Source organism: Tauraco erythrolophus, chromosome 8 (genome assembly GCF_009769465.1).
Source record: "Tauraco erythrolophus isolate bTauEry1 chromosome 8, bTauEry1.pri, whole genome shotgun sequence".
NCBI lineage: Eukaryota > Metazoa > Chordata > Aves > Musophagiformes > Musophagidae > Tauraco > Tauraco erythrolophus.
Window position 1 is genome coordinate 24,444,550 of NC_141472.1, and position 22,142 is coordinate 24,466,691.

At 37.2% G+C, this 22,142-nt stretch overlaps 1 protein-coding gene across 1 annotated transcript in view; it reads left to right on the forward strand.

The window, feature by feature from the left end:
* The window catches only part of GRB14 (growth factor receptor bound protein 14), a 67,146-nt gene extending 51,112 nt beyond the window's left edge, over positions 1-16,034 (forward strand). The window contains exons 6-14 of the mRNA XM_086615579.1: positions 3,285-3,422; positions 4,496-4,606; positions 4,798-4,893; positions 5,477-5,557; positions 7,791-7,907; positions 8,003-8,060; positions 8,153-8,240; positions 11,992-12,085; positions 15,888-16,034. Of these exons, the coding sequence (XP_086471705.1) occupies positions 3,285-3,422; positions 4,496-4,606; positions 4,798-4,893; positions 5,477-5,557; positions 7,791-7,907; positions 8,003-8,060; positions 8,153-8,240; positions 11,992-12,085; positions 15,888-16,034 (930 nt within the window). The remainder of the gene's footprint in view (positions 1-3,284; positions 3,423-4,495; positions 4,607-4,797; positions 4,894-5,476; positions 5,558-7,790; positions 7,908-8,002; positions 8,061-8,152; positions 8,241-11,991; positions 12,086-15,887) is intronic.
* The last annotated feature ends 6,108 nt before the right edge of the window (positions 16,035-22,142 follow it).

A 22,142-nucleotide genomic window follows, 5' to 3' on the forward strand; every position in this document is an offset into this window, starting at 1 on the left:
AAAAAGTTATATGTGCAAAAATTAAGTTAAAGATAGAACAGGATTACGAGACAAACACTCATAATTTTGTGAAAGGCAGAATTTCTGAAGTGTCATTTCCTTTTAGACTGTCCCCATTTCTGTCTCTTGCCCCATGTTCTTAGTTTTCCCATTCTCTGCCTTCAAGCTTTGATGTCTTTAATCTGTCTGCCACAGCAAGTCCCTCTTTCGCTGACCAGTTTCTCATCTGACTCTTCAGGCTGAAATAGCCACGCACTGAATTTCAGTCTCTTTGTCAGTCTCCTAGACATGTTCTAGTCTGCCAATTGCCTTTCCCCATTTTCCACACTGGTTTTTGCTGGCCTTTCTCCCAGTTTAAGCCTGTCAGATTATCTGACTGAAGTCTATAGGAGATAATACTGAGAATCGGAATCAGTTCTTTACTGTTGTTACTTGGTGCCCTCAAAATTATCAGCAGGTTCAGGGGAAAATCCTGCTCATTCCCAGTAGCTTTGGGCTGGATCATGGCCAGCTGTCATCACATCTTTGAAGAAATCCATCATCAAATTCAAACTTGATTCACAATCTTAGGAAAATGGCGGTAGTGTTCACCTCCCCCCCCCCCCCCCCCCCCCCCGAAAAGACATTTATTTGCTTGGTTTTAAAATGGTTGGCTTTACATCTAATCAAATCATAATCGGGTCCTTGGTGCTATCATATATTAGTATCTGAAAGATGTGGAAACATTTGACACCACCCTACATATTATGTTATATATTTCACTCCATGGGGGAGAGTGTGCAAGCAGTAATCCCTGTCTGCAGCATACCATCATTTCACTCTCCCCACTTCTTCCTAAATTAAGGACTTTTCTTATTTTTCTTTTTTTTGTCCTCTTTTGATTATGTCTTATCTGCATAAACAGAGATCCATTTCCTCCTGTAATAAACTTGCGTGTACTTCCATTAAAAAACCAACAAACCAAAACAACAACAAAAAACCAACCAAAACCAACCCACAACAAAAAGAACCAAGGAAGTTCTGTTTTTTACTATCTTTAGTTTTAGGTATTTATTACAGACGTTCGGTTCTCACTCTGAGATGTTTTTACTGCTCATTCCTTGTGACAGTTAATGGTTTTGACCACAGCTTGTTCATCTTATATTTTCTCACACAGCTCTCAGCTGTCTGAGAAAGAAAAAGATGGATCTAGGATTGCCTTTCCCCTAGCGTTATTGCTACTTTATTTTAATTGGTAGCATGGATACAACAGTAACTGTTGAAGCTGAGCTTTGTATTGCTCCTCCACTTTGGTCTGCTGAGTAAGAAAAGCGTTTTTCATGACAGCGCTTCTGGTTTGAAGCTCTTATGGCAGAAATCCTGGGGAAGGCTTATGCAGGCTGAGCGCCAACTGCTCCTTTCATCTTCAGCAGAGATATGAAGCCTAAAAAGATGCTATTTTGTTTTTGCATACATTGACTCTTAGATTTTCTTAAAGAGTTTGACTTTGTTTATGGAGTTAAAATACTTTTTCAATGCAGCCTTTATACTCACCATCAGTGAACTTTGTTAATATGTGGCAAATGGGAAGATTAACGGGCTGGAACACCTGCCGGGGCCTACTTGTCTGCTTCAATGTGGCTGAAGTAGCTGAAATTGCATTTGCACATAGCTGCGTACCAGCAGCACGTGTGATAGATGTACCTAGCCTTACTGTAATGTAACTATTCAGGTGAATAGTGGTGAAGCTATTCATGGTGCATTCCTAGTCGTGGACTAGGACACTCCCCTGTCAAATGAAGCCTGCCTATGTGCACTCATATTGGCTGAATTTAATTAGCTTGGGATGGTCTACAGGTGGTACAGTCACGCGTCTGGCTGCAAGGCAGGAAAACAATAAAAGTGAAAAAACCCTTGTTTATCTTGATCAGATTACATTATTTAGTGGCCAAAGAAATTGGTGTCCTTCCAAAATCACATTCACTTCATCATTTTACTGCAGTACAGTACTGGCCAGTCTGTTTCTTGCCTGGTAAATCTATTACTTCATGTCCTCAAATCCGATTTTCTGAAAGTGTCATTGGACAGGAGGAAAATGCAGCAATGAAAGCTGCAGATACCAATGAGAAAATCCTTTGTTCTCTACCTGTATATAAGCCTAGATAGTGCAGACCAGCCTGGGGCAATGTTCCTTGAAGAACTTAGTAATAATACAGATTCCTTTGTGTATATGGAAGTTGAATAATTCTAGATTAGTATGTTTAGATGTGAGTGGTAGTTCTGAGTAGTTTTATTGGAAGAAGAGTAATAAAAATTAACGCATTACATGGAAATAGAATAAAGTTAACACGGTTGCCAGCTTTTAGTGGGAACTTTTGAAGACTGACTAAAACTGTATACTTGGTCTTAGCAAGATAACAGCTGTGTTGTACTCCGACAATGTCTGGTTGGAATGGCATGGCTAAAGAGTAGCCATTGAACACCTTGAGTAGAGACAGTGCATCAGTTAGCTTCTCTCAGTGCCTTAGCTAACTTCTCTGTCTGTCCATACCATTCTGCCTTTTCTAATGCTTGTGAGGGTGCACACCTTTTCCTTTCAGTTCTGGAATCAAAATGGCTGATCTCTCAGACTTTTAAGTCCTCTTTCCTTCCTCCTGAAGCAGCTTTTCAATACTCTCTGCCACATGACCTTAAGCACAGACAGGAGCTGTCTTGGTGATTGGCCCACCCTCTCCTGGTTTTAGTTCAACTAAAGCTCCTTTTTAAGCACCACTTCAGGCCCTGAGATCTTTGTTCCCTCCTTTTGAAAGTGGTAATATCTGCCTGACCTGCATGGTTTTGTGATTCAGATTTTGTGATTTGTTTGCTGAATTAATTTTAACTCAAATCAGTTCCCTTATCTGGTTTGTAACACCAAGGAGAGGGAGGGATGGCATTTTTTTTTTTCTTATGTTGGTAGCTTTGATTTGCAGTTTTATATAAATAGGGTCTGAGGCATGGGATCAGATCTTCTTACACTGGTTTTGTTGCTGAAGTCAACATATTGCATAACTAATGCTCTCATTTCAAACCATATGTTCCATATAAATATGTAACTTTCTTAGCATACCTTGGAGTTGTGTAACATTTTACGCACCTTAAATCAGAGTTACTCTTAATGGGATTAGATGCAATCATAACTGAATTACTGTGGTGTCATAGTGGATTTAGGGGTTTATTCCCCTTAGTCTTGTCTGAGTATGTTAATGAAACAGAAAGCTGGTTTCAGAAGAAAAGTGAAATGTATGTCTGATATTTTCTTTCAGATGTTCCTAAGCTCCAGCACGTATCCTGAGATTCACGGTTATTTGCATGCAAAGGAGCAGGGGAAAAAATCATGGAAAAAATTGTACTTTCTTTTGAGAAGATCTGGCCTTTATTTTTCCACTAAAGGTACATCTAAGGTAATGGAAGGAAAAAAAAAAAAGAGAGAATTATGAAGCTAGAGCAAATGCGTATGTATTTATTATTTGTTGTATTAATAACCAAAATTTGAATTTCAAATTATAGTAATAAAAAGGAAAAAAAAATTCTATTTATTATGAATAAAATCTAGAGAGACATTGAGATGTAAAATTGGGAGAATGTTGTCTTACAAACAGTAGTTCGTTTTTGCTTGATAAGCTCGCGTCATTTTGGTTAATATTTTTGCAATCAGTTAACAGAATACCCTTTTAAAATTAATTTTTGAATAGTACTTAAAATTCTGAAGTATAAGTAGATTCTCTGAAAAGTGGACATCAGACTTCATTATCTAAAATAAACAAAAAACTATATATATAAGGATTTTACAGGAAGATTTTGAGAGTTCTCAAATTTTGTCACTGGACAGCTTTGCATTTTACTAGTTCAACTTTTTGATGGCAGTACTTTAAACCTGATTATGTTAAACAGGATACATTGGAGTTGAGACACCTTTGACATAAACCACTAAACCAGTGTTTTTTCTTGTTCTGAATTTTTTGTGTTAACTGCCAGAGTGAGTATTCATTGAGCTGTTTTTCTGTCCTCCAGCAAATTTATTTGGTTTGCTTCCTTGACTTAATTAACCTTACAAGATGGAGATGATGATTAGAAATGTACTGGATAGTGATTATTACAGTATGTTGTTTTTCAGATGATGAAAGTATATTTTATTTTGATGTTTGAAATGCATACTGCTCTCAAAATTTGACTTCTACTCTAATATTATTGTGGCTTAAATATAGTGGATGTTTTCCCAGAAATTATATCACTTATACTTTGGGTTTTCTCCCACTCTGGAAGCATGAAATCTGACTAGTTTGAGCTAGTTTTTAATCTGCATTATAAACTTAATGTTGAGTTATCTCTTTCTAGATTTTATGATGTCACAGTTAAAGCTGCAGTATGTAGGACTATATTTTGGAACAGGATAACTAATATATTCTTCTGAATTTCTTATCCGGAGAGGCTGGCTAAAAATAGTCTAACTGTATTACATCGCTCTTCTTTTTAGGAGCCAAGGCATCTTCAGTTTTTCTGTGAATTCAGCAATAGTGATATGTACATGTCTTTGACAGGCAAAAAGATTTCTGGAGCACCAACGAACTATGGATTCTGCTTTAAGGTACAAGCTTATTATTCTGATACATATTAAAGCAAGCCACAGTTTTTAGGTAAGCTAAAGTTTCTTTAAGGTTTTTGAGAGCAATATTCAGCTGTCTTTTTATAAAATAGGAGAATTAGTGGCTTTTATTTCAACAGGTATTATCTTCAAGATATGCATTAATGCTAAAAAAATGTGCTGTGGCCTTCTAGCCTAACAAATCAGGAGGAACCAGAGACCTGAAACAGCTCTGTGCAGATGATGAACAAAGTAGGACCTGTTGGATGACAGCAATTAGGTTGCTTAAGGTAATTTTTCTGTGTGGAGTTAACTTCTTGCTTAAGTTTACTGTGTGAGATTTCAATACTGTGCGGTAGAGAAGAAACGTAATTGTAGGTTCCCATGCAATACTAGTATCAGTTTTGTACTCAGAAAGCTTATTTTTCTTCATCCCAACAAAGAGAGACCAAATTACTGGAACCATTGTAGGAGATGGGATGATGTCTTGAAGCCTCAGTCCTTAAACTTATCATTAAGCATATGTTTATATGTAGCCATGTTGAATTCAGTGAGATTATTGAGTAATGTTGAATAAAGCTTCAAGAATACACAAGAAGGGAACTTGAATATGCTTTTAAAATGTGTCTGTTTGTGACAAAATAGGAATAGGTTAAGTTGATGTAATAAAAGGGTAGTATTTAATGCAGAGTGTACATGTATAAAGGCAGCAGCAACAGTGACAATGTCGTGCGTTTCCTTATCCTAGCAGCATTTATCCCTGGTTTTTAATGGCAAAGAAAAGCATGTGTTTTCTTTTACATCTGGAAAAAAAAATTTACTTGGCTTAGGTTTAAGATTTAAAATGTTAACCATGTTATTTTCTGGTTTTAGTATGGGATGCAGCTGTATCAGAATTACATGCAACCGTATCAAGGTAGAAGTGGCTGCAGCCTGTTGAATATAACACCTATGGTATGTCCCACAGTAGCTCCATGAATAAATGCATTGTTTCTGCTATCATGCTATTTGTAAGTAACTTCTGTCAGTTATATTGCTGACTGATCCTGCAGATCTTTGCATGTGTGAATGCTTGCCGAAAACTTTAGGGCTGTCAGGGTTGAATAGAGAGCTAATTAATTAATCTGCTTACTTAATATAAATTGGGTAGCTCATTTAACAGTTAACAGGCTTTTTGCTTTTGTCAGATCTCCAGTATTTTGGGAGTTTATTGACATGTTATCACTCCCAAAAAGAATGGAAAGAGGATTTTGAAAACTGAGCAGCAGAACTGTAAATGCATTAAAAAAAAAAGCAAAGTGTTTAAGGTTACGCATGATGTAAATGATGAATAAGAAGGCTATAACAAATCCTTATTGGTATACAGTAATACTTTTTTTTTAAAAAAACCCAAAACTATAAAATGTTAAGTACTTGAGATGAATATCAGCTGGTGTGGTACTGACTGGACTTCAGAGGAACACTATAATTTGCCAGAACTGGGTTTTGGAGAAGCAACAGCCTATACTAGATACTGTGTCCATCTCCTCAGTCAGATAGTTGGGGTTGGATCAGGTTGTCCTTTTCTGTGATGTCTTATGTTATCCCAGCTCTTTATGAGGCATTCGATTTCAGACTTTTTCATGGACGATTTATATCACTTGTGTTTTTTGTTGGCTAAATTGGGTAAAATTACTTGTTGACAGATCTTGTGACGGTGATTTTATGGTGGATTTTTTGAGCTTTTATTATAGTTCTTGCTGTTAAAATGCCAAAAATATGAATTTGCTATTATAGGTAGTCACAAAAATAGTTTTCAGTGATATTGCTAATAAGCATGGCTTCAAAATTGTACATAATATACTGACTGTGTCTTTACTTTCTGTTACATGAAGCTGTTAAAATAGCCAGCTGCTGCTTTTATAACAGATCTGGGAGCCATTACTGATTGTCTCTCTGCTTATGCTGTTGCGTGCATTTCAGCTCATGTAGCTTCTAACACAGGCAGAATCTATAATCAGTATTAAGCATGGCACTGTTTTTCTACTTGTGTATAATTCATGAATTAAATGACAAATTGGATAAACTTGGGAATTAAGTGCACAAGCTAATGAACATGCTTCATAGGGGAACCACTTCCATGTTTCATGTTCCTCAATAACTCACAACTATGTAAGCTGCAAGGAGTTCCCTCCACTCTCCTAGGGGCAAACATTTTCTCTTATTTTGCCTTTGTTTTTTTACTTTTGCAAATTTCTTTACAGCTTACCGTTACTCAGGCAGACCTTAGACTACATTGTTAAGAATTACTGGGAACTGCAGAATTGCTGTATTCCATTTCTAGTAATATTCATGCTTGTAACCAAACAGGAACAAAAGAGAGCTGCTTCAGTTTTGCACTGGGAAGCTTTGCTAACCCTACAGAAATCTGGGCCTCTTATGTTCCAGATGTTACTTTAACTTATAGAATGCTAGAATGTTCTTTTAATTATTTGATATTCCAGTGCCTGCCAACATTTGAGCCATTACAATCTGTATTAAACTTGATTTTGTAAACCTTGGTTTCTGAGAAGTATTTTGGTGAGTTTTAAGAGGGTTTTGTCAAACTTCAATGCTTTTTATTCTATTGTTACAAACTTGATCATCACTGGGAGTAAAAGAAGCAAGCATTTTTATATAACAGATCCTACAGCTGTTGAGTCTGTGATAAGGGTTAGAAGGGCTGTATTAAAATAGAAGTTAAACTCCATAGAAATTACTGTTTTCAATGCTTAAATCTGGTAAACTTTAAGTGAAAGCAAAATATTTCAAATCTTTGTTGATTTGATGGCTATATACAAAAACGTTGTATTTTATCTTTTTTTCTGTTACTTGGACAACTTAATAACAGTTTCCTGACTTGTTTTGACATGCAAAGGGCTAGTTATAGTTAAAAATATAAATGGAGTTTATGGTAAAGCAATGTATTTATCGTCCATTGCACTAATGCAAAAAGATGATCTGTCCTGCCAGACTGTAAAACTGAGCTTTGCAGCAGCATACTGGAATTGCAAATGTTCCCTAGAGTAAAATGAGTTTGACTCTGATGGGAAGCACTGAGGATACTTGAAACACCACTTAGAAAACTTAGTGCTTTCTCAGAAGCTCACTTTTAAATGATGGATCTTTTAGAAAATGAACAAACTAAATTTATTTTTCTTTGTTGCAGAGAAGCATTTCAGAAAATTCTTTAGTAGCAATGGATTTCTCAGGACACAGAAGCAGAATTATAGAAAATCCAACAGAAGCTCTTTCAGTTGCAGTTGAAGAAGGATTAGCATGGCGGGTATAAACACTTTTACTTTTTCAGAATAGTATTTTCTGATTTTTTTTTAACACAAAAAAGCTTTGAAATCATATTTTTACTTCTCTCTCATACAGAAGAGAGGGTGTCTCCGACTCACCTCACATGGTAGTCCTATTGCCATGTCTAACATGGGTATGTGTGAGTTAATTCATTGTCAGAGAAAAGCAATAGCTTGTTTTTTCAATAAAGGCAACATGTTTTTTTAAAGATCTTTATTTCTACAGCTATACACAGATCTCAGTCATGGTTTCATCACAAGATCTCTAGAGAAGAGGCTCAGAGACTTATTTTGCAGCATGGGCTTGTAGATGGGTAAGCTAATTCCTTACATAACTCTTCTGAGATACATTTCTAGTCAACAACTGCTATTTTCATGTACTTCTTATTGGGGGGAGATGGAGGAAGGAAGATTCTGCCCTTACTTAACAGAAATAAAAAAATCTTTTATATAGGGCTATCTGGGGATCAGTTGGTTTCTATTTTATTTCTTTTGGAAGCAATAAAGTGGTGATCTAACACTTCGATTCTGTCACTGACTGATTACTTATGTCCACTCAGAGCCAGGCACTTGAGCTCTGAATTTGCACAATATTCTCTGGGAACTGTCAGCTTTGGCACCAGTGGTGTCTTTTGTATGTCTTACTGGTGTAGAAAGAATGAAAGAAAGCCTGAAAACATCGACTAACCTTAAAGATGAACTTTGCAGGGACAGTGTTGAAAAAAAAAAAAGTTTGCTTTTCCTCATGAAACGACTAAAAATTGTATTATCTCTTAATGGGAAACAATTCAGTTTTATTTTTCTCTTATTTCAATATTAATTTAAAAAATTGACAAAGCAAGTAGATATTTCATGTACAAATCCTCCTGTTTTTCATTTCCATATTTTTATCCTTACTCCTGTATTAAATGTAAATTTAGGCCTCCTTCATTCAGCGAGTAATTCCATAAAACTCTTAAGTTTCTCTGAGTCTGTTTCTAGTTATGTACCTGTAATATAAGATTACTGGTTAAATTCCTTCAGTTTTAGATGAAATATGTCATAATACTGTTTTCCACATCTGCAGAAGGAGCTCTAGGGGAAAGGAAAAGAGGAGATGGGAAGGAAAGGGAGACGAAAATAGTCGTACTCAGCAAGAATGGCTAATTAGACTTCCCCTTTTGTATTTTTTCTTCTTTTTTTTAATTTCAGGGGTCTTTTTTTTAAGGCCAGGTAATCATCCTGAAACTGCTTCTGTACTCTGCATTCGTTTTTGCATTTGTTTTTGCATTTGTTACATGAGAGGGATGGGACATGGAAGTGAATCCAACATGTATTTTGGAGCAGTATGTCATTCTAGGGCTGATGAATCTTCCCATGTATTTCAGTGGGTACACACACATACTGTTTAATGAAACCCGGTAGATTTAGCGAGTAAAGAACAATGGTGTTTGAGATGAGAAAATGAATACCTTGCTAACATTGGTTAGTACAGTGTTGTTTATATTATATTATTGGATCTGTTCGTAGTTATGCATTGTGGTTTTGGTGAGGATGATACTCTTGCGTGGACTGTCTAGAATTGATTAGAACATGGTAATATGAGCACTCGTATGCTGTCAGATACATAACTTCAGGAGAGTTACAATGAAGTCATGAATACATTACAGCTTGTGACAAATACTGTGCTTTTTGATGGGCTGAAGGAAAGAGTTCTCACCAGAAATACAGAAGTTTTTCATGGAAATAAGATGATTTTAGTTTTGGAGGGGTGCAGGGGGAGTGGGCAGAGAAAATAATCCATGTTGAGCCTTTTAAGGTGATCCCAAGCAGGGAGATCTCCTGCATATATGACAGAGGTGGTAGGACCTCTAATACAGTATGTACCAACAAATAGGCTGTTCATGATGGCTTATGGAAGATAAAGGGACTATTCTATAAAGGATCTACAGTAGTCTCAGTATTTGAATAACAGAATTAGGGACAGCAACAATCTTAAGGTGTGTTATGAAGGAAAAAAGTTTTTGGATCTACTGTTCTGATGTAAACCCAACTTTCTTAAAGAAGTTTATACAGCAGTATTGTAGATTTCATACTTTACTCCCTAAATGACATTTGAAGACTTTCCAGTGATAAATGGTTGACAGGATTGCAAACTGATCAGCATCTGATTGGTGAATGGGATGATAGCATTATCAAAAGGACCATAACTAAATGCAACTGGTCATTCAGAGAATTCCTTATAAGTTTATGAAGGAGCAGTTGTTTGGAGTCATCCTGCATGTCTAAAAAGCTCCCTTCCAACCAGCGTTTGTGAGATTCTGTGAACTACAACCCCTTCTTCATAATGAAGTGATCTTTTTAAAGGATCTTTGACCTACTAGAGTAGGTCTGTTGTGATAAGGTTGGAAAAGAATAAAGATCTGTTTGTGTGAAGGAGGACAAATGTTGCTCATCTTTGCTGTTAAAAGAAGCAAAAAGTAAGAAAATGGACTTTAAAAGAACTGGTGAATGAGACATAAATCCTAACCAACCTGTGTTTTCTTTCCTACCCAATGTGATTACTTTGTGTATCGTTTCATGTGGACCTCAGTGCTTGGGTGTAGAGACCCTATTTTGGATATCTGTAAAGTGGCACATTCTATAGTGTCATATTTCTGAAAAAAATAAAATTCCAGTCTGTAATGACAAAAATATAAAAGATTTAAGTTTATGCAAAGGATCTATCTAACTGTACTCTGAAAAATTTCATTCATGGCCTGGAGAGGGTGAAGGCCCACTAGGTGGTGAGAGAGAGCTTGTTAGGAGAGCCTGAATCAGAGAACTTTGGGTTGTCCTTACACTTGCCTTGTGCTCTTACAAGTCGTATGCTGAGTTGGTAGTTATCCCTCTAATAACTGAATTAGTACCAGAGCTCCAAATTAGACTGGATAGGGATTTCGATAGAAATGTTAATGATTATGGACTCCAAATTTTTTCATTCCAGGTAATTTCTTACTTTGTACAAATACAACTCTTAAAAACTTTGAGGATGAAATTAGTAGTTTGGATCCATGCCTTTAGTCAGTGAAAATCCTCTGTAAGCCTTTGTCTGCTTTCTTCCTCTGAAATCCTTTGTTTTCATGTAATAGTTATACTCTAATTCCTGGTATGTAATTGGGTTGATACCTGCAATTCCTTCTTGTCTGTTTCTTTTGCGTCCTGAAAGAGGAGGATGATTGCCAATGGTTGTCCCTCCATTTCCTTTCTTTGGTACCTTTCTTAGCTGTATCTGTTCCAGACCCACACTGTACAAACAGTTCAGACTCTCGCCACTAAAAAGCTGTGATCAGGTACTTCCCTCTGTCCACCAAACTGTTCTTTGCTGATATTCCAAACCCAAGTGATTCAATGAATGCTGTCTCTTATTGGTGGTGATCGTTTGCCTGTACCAGATTATCGTACTAGGATTATGGCAAAATTATGTCTGTCAATAACTTGTCTGGAGTAAGTTATCAGAGAACTAGTTGCAGTGACACTGTTGGCCATTGAGAGTGTTGTGTTATGAATAACGATGCCGTAAAGTGAGCGGAGTGTGGCTCTGTCTCAGTGGGAATTTTGCCGATGTGCAGAAGTGAGTGTGCTTTTATGAATATTGGCCAGATGTGAAAATCATTCTGGTATGTCTGGCGTTACTTTTTCTGTAAACTTCCTGTTGAACTACCTTTCGAATTTTCCCTATAATGCTTGTGATTTAGGTAACTTTTCCAAAGAAAAATGATTTTCAAAGCACAAACTTTGAGGGTGCTTTTCTTTCTGAAGAGATGCATTGTAATTCTATGCAGTGTAAAAACTTGCGCCTACAGTGTCATTCATTCTGAGAATGCATATTTTTCACATAATAGACAAGGTGAAGAAGAATTTAAGAAAAACTATTTCCAGTGACACATTTGCAAAGAAATACTGATTAAAAGGATAATTTATGTAATTAAAATTATTTTTGCTTTTCACTAATAATTACTGTAATAGATTTACAACAGTTTTAGCTGGATGTTTACAAAAGACTTTCCAGAGTGATCTTACTGTGAAAATTTGCATCTCTTTTAGGGTATTCCTGGTACGTGATAGCCAAAGTAACCCCAAAACATTTGTATTGTCATTGAGTCATGGATTAAAAATCAAGCATTTTCAAATTGTACCAGTAAGTAAATTTTCCAGTTTATATATACAGTTGTAAAACAAAACAATTGAATAATTGTGATAGAATATTGATGTATTTTTTTTTCTTTTGCTGTCATATGGAAAGTGTGAATATAATACCTGTATGACTAAAAAGAATTAGTGTTCTTGAGTAGAGTCAAACATTTTTGTGCTTTGCTGTATGATTTGTTATAAAACTTGACTAGTATTAAGAAATCCTAAAAAGTGTCTTGAAAAAATAGACAAATCTATTTGAACTGGAATAGAAGTAATCCCGATAGCATGAAAATCATGTTTTAGTAAAAGTCATATCGCCTTTTCATTTTTCAATATGTGCACAATTTCTTTTTAGTCATCTGTTTAGGTGGACTGCCTACGATATGTGTGTGTGTATATCTCACTAACTCATCTGTTCAGGACAGTTTCTCTCAATTTTTGGAGTCAAACATATTCTGCTGATCTCTCTTCTTGATTCATGTTATTGTGATGTATTCATGTCCAAGTGTTCTTTAGGGGAACAATTTTAGCAAAAGATCAATATCCTTATTTAGCCTAGCTACTTGTAAGTAAGCTGAAATTTCATAAATTGAAATCATATTTCCATCAGTTTTAATTGAAAATATCATCCAGTTCTCCTGCCAGAATGGCCAGCTTTCCCCATGCCTTCCACTCACTCCAGAGGTGGTTTATACTGTTTTCTTTACAGGCTGCTTCTGTTGGTATGAGAAAGACTTCAGCATTATGTGTTTTAGCCACAGATGCTTGACATAACTGACCTATAACAGACCTACAGCTTTTTCTTCTCTCTTCACAAGAACCTGTCTTACAGACACAGCCTCCATGTTTCTTCCTACTGAAGTTTCTAGGAAATTCTGCTGTTTCCGAGTAGAAGTGGGTCTAGTGGCATTTTTTGTTTTTGATCTGGTGATCCCCTATGAACATTCACCAAATTTCTGTATGCCTTACCTAGGGCTTGTATCCTCCCCTAAAAAACTTCCTATAGAATAAAACTGAAGCATTATTTGGGAGGAGGAAATGAGTGAATCAGTGTTAGTTAAAAGAGTTGCCTAGGATTTTCATTGTGTTAGATACAAATAATGGAGGAGTCCTTCATCCAACAGTGATAGCTATGCCTGGGATCCCATGGGAGCATCAGCATATGCTCTGTGATTAGAATCCCAGGTGTAAGATCTCTGTGCTTCTATTGACTGTGGTCACTTCTAGTATTTACTTTGGTATAAGTCTTGTGTGGTTTAGAAAACCTTCTGAACTCCATACATAACTGTACGATTCTACTTCATTGGGATGTAAGTTAACTCTCAAATTTTAGAGACCACTTTTTCTTTCCCTATCAGGAAACAGACCCTCACTTCTCTAAGAGCAGATGTAAAAGGAAGTTGCAGTTATCTTCAGTTTCCTCTGAGCTGGATGATTCTCCTTTTTCCTTCAAAAAAAAATCATCCAGTCAATTCTAATGGATTTCTGCAGATGTAAGCAGTGCATTTGAGGAATTAATAATATACATGCGTGCTAAAACCTTCCTCTTCTGTTGTAGGATCTTTGGAGGAACCAGGAATTCTTTGTTTTGACATAGATTCTCTACAGACTTGGGTCAATTGTTCCATGCTGATGGTCTAGAAGGCCCGTACCGCTTCAGTGCAAAACCTCTCGTACTTGAAGGAAAATTTGTTTGACTGTTTTAAACTAAAGGGATTTATCCTATCCTAGTTACCAGAAAAAATAAATCTGAAATGAGAACAACTTAATCCAGAGAGAGAATGTGAATATGGGAACTGTTAGTTCCCCAAACATAGGCATATTTTAGTTCCTTTCAGTCATTTTATTTCCAGTCACATTTAGTGCCCCTCATGCCATTCTCACTATCCGGATTTACTGCATGCTCTGTTTTTGCTAGAACAATACTATTTAAGAAGTTCTGAAAAGTATTTCTTGAAGGGGGAAAGGTTTTGCTTCCAATTGCTCCTGATCTTCTAAATGAAGTTACCACTTTCTAAGAAATAAGGCATTTTGTGTTACTGCAGTAAGTTGATAGTTTATTAGTTGGAGATCAAGATTACGTTTTTGAACTTCAAATCCTACTGTTCTTCTAAACTCTTGCCTTTTTCCAGTCATTGGGAAGAGAAGATAAACTTTCCTACTAAACGTAAATAAATAAATGGCATTTAGAAAGTCTTTTAAAAAGCTGAAAATCGTTCAATCTCTAAATTAATTATTTTTCTCTTACATTTTATATTGCTTCAGGTTATACTGTATTTAAAAATGTCTCCTTTCAGATAGTGCATGCAGGCTACTAATTTAAGCTTCCCCACTTTAACAGGTGCATCATATTAACCTTTGGGATATGTTCATGTTCTCATTCTGTGAAAACTGGAGAACTTGATAGCTTAAATGTATTTTTAAGCCTTACTACTATGAGCTGATACAAGTTAACTTAATTGTAGTCTATCCTGAAATCAGCTGTTCTGTAGAACAGCAAAAGAAAAAGACTTGATAGATGTTTCTGGGATTGTCTTTTCCCAATGAATGTTCTCTCATAACAGCTGCCTTAGCTTGCAGATGATGTTAGGATCCTGGGCAACATAACTTTGATATGAGTTTTTACTTTGCAAAGTATTGATTGCTTTAGAATTAGCAATCCGTCTGGTATTCACTTCAAGGCTTGATATTAACTTGGAGGAAGAAAAACAAGCTACAAATGAAACTCTGGTCAACAGACATCTGAATTGTCAGGTCTTCCTTGTCTTCAGTGTGTTGGCAGGAAAATTGCATGCATAAGGGAAGTCCGATGGATGATAACCCATTTCCAGGTTCTTGGCTGGAGCACAGGAATTTACACATGCGCACACTGGTAATTCCTTAACTAGCAGTGTTTCACCTGGGTTGACCAAAGTCTGAGAATAAAGAAACTGCAAACTACTTGTAGACATGGTAGAAAGGGGTAGAATAACCAGGAGCCATAAGCAGTTCAACAGCTACTTCAGATGAGAAATCTTAACTACAGGTAAGAGAGCTAATTATATCTTCTCTCTTCCCGTGGACTCAAGTAGGATAGTTGCATCTTTCTCTAGCACATCATCTGCTACTCTACACTAGCCCTACTTCAGGTTCTTCACTACTCTCTCAATCTTGTAAAATACTCTTTCAAGGTATGTTTTGCAGATTTTTTCTTTTTTCTTTCCTGTATCTTTCCCAATACACGATTGGAGCTGCAGCAGTTCTTTCTCCTACAACAAAGAACATATTACTACAACAAGCATCTTACTTGTGCGATGGGCAGTTTCTTGTGTGGCAAGTATCATCCGGAACGCCAATGTGTGCACTAGTGTGTAGCCTCATTGCACCTTATAAAATAAGTGATACAAAACATAGCAGTTACACAGAGTGTGAATGGAGCGAAGGTTGAAATCTATGAGTAAGTTGAGAATTGGTTGTTTCTTTTCACTCTGTAAAAACTCAGTGTTCGTGCTAACTCCAGCTATCATTCCAAAGCAAAGGCATAAAGGGGTATCGTTAGTGCAGAAAGAATATCCCTGTACTTATTTAACTGTTCTTTCCTTTTAGGCATGTACCTAACTTAAGGGGGAAGTTAAAGAATGCATTATGTTTCTGTTGATTATTTTTGATCTCCCTGTTAATGATCACTGTATTTTTCCTTCTCTCAGTAGTCGTAAGATTATGAATATCTTGGTCTGCAAGGAGACATCTCAAACAATTATTTCAATTGGGAAGAAATGCCACAGCAAAAGAAGATTTTAATCTATCTTGTTTTTCCATTTTTGCAGTTGGAAGATGATGGGAAGTTATTCTATACCCTTGATGATGGTCATACCAGATTTACTGATCTTATCCAGCTAGTGGAATTCTACCAACTTAATAAAGGAGTACTACCTTGCAAGTTAAAACACTACTGCGCACGAATTGCTCTTTAACCAAAGCATCTGTTGTTACATCAGAGGGAAAGGAAGATACTAGAATACTTTTTCCCCTAAAGGCAATTTGTATAGTAAGAAGGGAAAAAGTGTTACATTGTAAAGATTCTATGTTTAAGCTGCAAAGAAAATTTATATTCTATATAGATAAGAACTTTGCTTTGTGATTGTCACAGCAAAATTAACTGTTTTTCTTTTTCAACTGAAAACAATTTTTAAAAAATAATATTATGTAACTTCTACAAAAGTATAACTGAAGGGAGGAAGATATTTGTTCTTTGGTTTAAAATTAACTTTTTGTGTCTTCTAATGTTTCTCATAATTTCTATTCATCACATACAAGAGTAACATTTACTGTGGTGAGGATAAGAAGCTGAAGTGCACATTTTATTTGTAAATAAAATGAATAAATATTTTGCACTATATTTTTGAATGCTACTTTGAAAATTATCATATACAAAAGTGAAAAATCATTAAAATTACTTATAACTGATCAGTTGTATTGAGTTGTGCTATTATTGTTGTAATATTTTAAAGATTTTTTTTCTCTAATGACTAAATCTACATCTTTATACAGAGCTGGAGTGTCAGTTCCTTGGCTGTGATACGTATAAACATATATGAAGTATCATGTAGTGCATGATGTGGTTTGGTGTATACCTGAAGTCTCTAACACAGAGAGAGGGAGAAAGAGATCTGTAATTTGCTGTGAATTGTTGCAGAGTTGGAGAGGGAATCAAATTCATTGCCCTTAAAAAATAAAGATAATATTATAATATTTCCAAATTTACGATATTTACAAATATTTACAATACTTACAAATAAATGTAAATCTGATGAACTTTACTCTTTGCCGAAAACCTGGTGAGAGTGTATTTGTAGTCAGTTCCTAGCTTATTTTATTATTTATCACAGAATAAAAATTTCAATATAGCTACCAGTCAACTAGTCTTTAGAAATTACCAAACAGCTAACATTCCAACTAAAAAGAACTGTTAGAGTAGACCAAGACAAATTTTGGACCACATAATTAGAAATACTTTTGATATCTGTGCTTTGAGAGATGCTGCTGCTGCATCCTTTAACAAAGACTCGAGTGGAATGGGGCTTAGACTGAAAGAGGCATCTCTGTCCTCATGCTTTGCTGTCCAATAGGTTTCATCTTGTTATGAGGGTTCAGGACCTGGCCCTGAGTATCCTTACTCGGAGTAAATGCTGGAGTGCAAGGTGTAGTGCTTGGAGATGGGCCATCCCACTGAATCCAGCCCCTCCTTCCTATGCTTGCTTTGATTCTCTGACTGTCAGACATACCAGCTGATCTGCTGTAGGAGCTGGTGGGGAGAGAAGGTGAAGGAGGCCTGGGTAAGGGACGGAGTAAGATGGACCCGAGGCACGGCAGCACCAGTGTGCATAAGGCGACAAGGTCACATAGGTGGAAGCATTAGAACAGTGTGGTAACTATAGCCTATGGTTTTGTTACTGTGTGTCTGTGGAAGGCAATCATAATAACATAATACTGTGATACTTAATTTACTGACTTGATCCACACATCACTGACCTTTTCCTCTGGTATGCAAATATAGTTTTTAAAGCTCATTAAAAAAGCAACTCTTCATAACGTGCACCAAAGATACAACATATGTGGTGCCTAAGCTCATTACATTAGGAATGCCTTGTAAAACTCTTCACAGTCTAATAAATTTAACTCTTAAACCTCAAATATAATTTCAACTTGTAATTAGAAAAAAATAGCTTTAATTAAAACCTCTTCAGATTTAGTTTAATAATGTGATTACTTCTCAGGCCTAGTATTATTTCAGATTGGCATAGAATAAGGAGAAACATTTGCCTCTGCATCCCTGTTTTTCTGATCATCTTCTGACCAACAAAACGAATTGTCTACTGTAGTCTGTTTCTACTTGGACATGTGAAAGCTTTGCCATAATTTTTTATTTGTATTTATGTATTTGCTAGCATGCTTGGTAAGCTAACTGCTCATTGAGTGAGCACCTGTCACCTTTGGACCTATCAGAAAAGAAAAGATAATTTGACATTTGAAAGTTGCTAACTGGTAAATATTCAAAGAATTCTTACTCTATAAAGTGTTGCCTCCTGCATTTTGACAGCTCTCTTAATTAAAATCTAAACTGAAATCTTGCTGAGAATATAAAATCTTTTTCTTACAAACATGCATACCTTTCCTGAACTGTATGGTTTTTCATGACCATGCCATAAAATCCAAACCAGTAAAACTAGTGAAATCTTGTTTGGTGTTTAAATGACTTAACAGGCTACCTCCACCTTTAAATATTACTGAAGGAAGAAGCACAAAGGAGGTAGTCTTCATGTGTAAACACAAAAAAAAAAACCCACAACAAAACCAAAAAAAACCCCCAAACAAATAAAAAAAAAGGGTTTGATATCCCAGACTTCTTTAAAACATACTAAATGGTACAGGTGGTTGATATATGCCTTGCAAGATCTTTGCTAGCAACCAATGTTTTCTTGTCAGAAAAATGGCAAGGTTTTTTATGATATCACCCAGGCTTTGTTTGACCATAAAGTTCTTTGAGGGTGTAGGCAATGCTGTTTAAACAGAATTTCAGTGTGTTAGCAGTAAGAATACTATACTTCTTTGGTGCCCACCTTCACAAAGAAAATTGGCTAATCAGGAGTTAACAGCTCAGGAAGAAATCAGTACTATTTTGGGCAAGCCAGTCTGTCTCCAATGGTTTGCTTCTTTACAAAACGTGGACAATTTTATATCTACTTCATAGAGGATTTAAAGTCTGTTTTTTTTAAAAAAAAAATGCAATTGATACTGTTTGCAGAAAGTTTTTTTAATACGTAAGAAAGCAGTGTGGTTCTACCTTTACTTCGGGGAGGTCAGAATCTGCAGTCTTAAACTTCTTGGTGGAAAATCAGTGTCAAAGCACCTATGTTTTAAGCATGATATTTGAAAAACACTTCATACTTTCATCACATTTAAAATTTTATATTTCTGTGTAGTGCAGTGCAGTGCCAGGAAGAGAGAACTGAGCTTGCCATGCAGAGGTACGAGAAGCAATGTAACTGTACAAGGCCATCTTTCTATCTGGGGTAATTAGCCCTGCAGAGGTATGCTCTGCAAAATGTGAGCTAGTTCAGAGATTGTGCTAAAGCTCAGCATTGTATTTGTTGGCATGCCCTTTGTGCCTTAGGTTACAATCCTAAAATCTTCTTGGCTCAAAGGAGATTGAAAGTTAATTCACTGGTGTTTCATTATGCATACACATACACGGCCAGAATTAAGGTTGCATGGGCAGCATTCAATCACATTTTTTAACTTCTGAGTGTTCTTACTTAACAATCTTATTAAGTCACTTAATGAATTTTTTGAAATGTAGCAAGTCTTCAGTTCATCAAACTAAATGTTTTGAAAGAAAGCTTTAACCCATTAAATAAAAGAGGATTACATATATAGCTAACTACAAGTGGGATCTTTCAAGGATAATTGAATTTCTGTCAAATGTCTGTTACATCCTGGTTTAAGAATAGTAGCATTTTGTGCTTCTCTGGAGGTAGAATTAGTCTGTAGTGTAAGTGGGTTTGGGGTGTCTCATTTTAAAACACAGATCGGCTTGTTTCAAGACAACAGCCTTTTTTGTTGTTACATGTAACATGATGTTACATGTTGTTGTTACATGAGTAGTATGATGTAACATACTATGATCATAGTATGTTACATCATACATGATATATGATGTATGATACTACTCATCATACATGAGTAGTATGATGTTACTACTGTTTAGATAAAGCTACTCATCTTTATCTAAATAGAAGCCACTCAGCCACCAATTAAACTATTTAAACCTATATAATAGATGTATTACAAATCTGACTAGCATTTGTCAGTAAGAAATCTTATACATAATTTTTGTAACCTTTTTTACTTCAGTTAGGAAAAATACAAAGCAACTTACAGCTTACATCAGCATTTCTGTTCGGTCAGTAAAAATAATTATTTTTATTACTGTTCTGATATTTCAAGCTACTATTCCTTAGTGCTGCAGCACATTCCATTTCTGATTTCAACTTTGTAGCTGAAGCTTTCACTGAAATCATCGAAGATGGGACATACCCCATTACTTGAATATACTTGCAAGCTTTCAGAGGTTAAACACTTATGGTCTATGCATAATCAATGTGTATGGTGGTGCAATTAATGTTAACTTTAATGAAATGCATGAATATTTAAAACTTAATGAATCCGGCTTTACAGCGCACTTTACAGCTTGGTTCACTTATGTGAACAGTATTGACTGTTGGCCTCTGGATGTCAGCAGCGTATCACAAAATTCCTGTAATCAGCTGCTGTTTTCCTGCTTCCTCCCAGAAATATCTGTGACTTGTGGTCTCTGCACACCTCAGAACACCCAGTGCTTTTTCCCCTTATAAATTATTCACTGACTCTGTACCAATTAGTTCTACCAGTTGCTAGGTTTGTTATCAAGTTAAGCTTCAAGACAAGAACCTGAACTCAATGAGTGATTAAAAATTTATTAGCAGAGATGATTAAATATGCAGATAGTCTGTGAAGCTTGTTCTTGAAACCATTATATTACCTTTTTAATACTAATGATTTGTATAATTAATTTTAAAAAAGCCTGAAAGTCTTTAAAAAAAAAAAAATCAGAGTAGGACATAAAAGGGAAGAGATTAAATGCAGAGGAGGCAGTGAACCTGAGTATTAAAACAGCTCTTTCACATGGATAGGCAATAGAGCGATTTCCTTACAGGAAGAGTTTGTGTTTTTTTTTTTTCCCTCTGCTAAGTTGATTATTTTATTAATCTTTTAAGCAATTTGGGAAAAGTCTATCCACTAGTGAGTCGTATTTTCAAAACGGAACTTCATGTGATTAATGCTATAATCCAGACAATTCCTCTAAACTTTATGGTTAAAAACTAAACCGTATCAAGATGCAGTTGCACCAACATTGAAGCCTATGCTGGATTTTAGGTGTGCGAGTGACCCCGGAGCTCCCTCGGGAACTGCTCAGGCACAGAATGCCACCGGGAAGCTGCTGGGCAGTGTGGCAGACACCGGGCAGTTTCCGAGAGTGGGGCTGTCCCCCATGCCAGTTTTTCGAGGTGGTGTGCGTGCCTGTGAGAAAAGCCTGTGTCCTCATGGCTGTGCCTGAGGCAGCAGGTGGACACATTTAGGAACAGGGGCAGGTGGACTCTCCGGAGTCCGGGCAGAGGGGGAGCAGCTGAGTGCTGCTGAACCTGTGGAGGAGATGGGCCTGTTCCCCCCTCTCACGGAAGAAAGGGAAAAAAAATGACTTTATCGCCCCTTAAGGCAGTAAGTGGAGTGGAGCGGAGCGGTGGCCCCGGGCCCGGCTTTTTGCTCCCACCTCCCCGAGAGCAGCACGCCCTGGCAGCAGTGCAGGAGCGGCCCGGGGGGCAATGGCGGCGCACACCAGCCAGCGCCGGCGGCTGGCGCGGCGTTCGGCATCTGCCTGCGTGGACACATGCGGCGTGTTCCATGTTCTGTAACGCCTCTGTGAGGCCCCGGGAGCTGGAGCAGGCTGGAGAGGCTACGCTGTGTGCTGCCGTGCCTCCACGCGGTGCCCAGCAGGGCGGGTGGGGTGGGCGGTGGATACCCTCAGGTGCCACACTTGGCAGTGGGGAGAGCTGCAGCTCGCTTTTCTCTCCCTCTCCTTCGAGCTCTGCCTCCCACCCGCCTGGCACAGCACCACTGGGGACCACGGCCAACACCCAGGTGCCCTGTGGGAGCAAGCTGCTGTGGACAAAGCCTGAAGGAAGGTGAGGGACCCCCCCCCAGCTTCTCGTGGGGGCCCCATGCCAAGGAAGGCACTGGCAGCCCGGTGTGTGTGTCCTTCACCTCCGGGGAAGGGTGAGTCACCCCTCAGGTGAGGCTGATGAGCCCCAGCAGCTGGGGTTTGTCAGAGGTGGTGGGTTGCCCTCTATAAATATGTGTGCTCTGTGTTTGGTTAGTTGCAGTGTGCTTGGAGGAGGTGTGTTGCGTATCGAATTGAGGTCAGTGTTAATAGTGAGTAGAAGTGATTATTTTTTAGGATTTGAGGCTTAAGGTAGGGGAAGGCA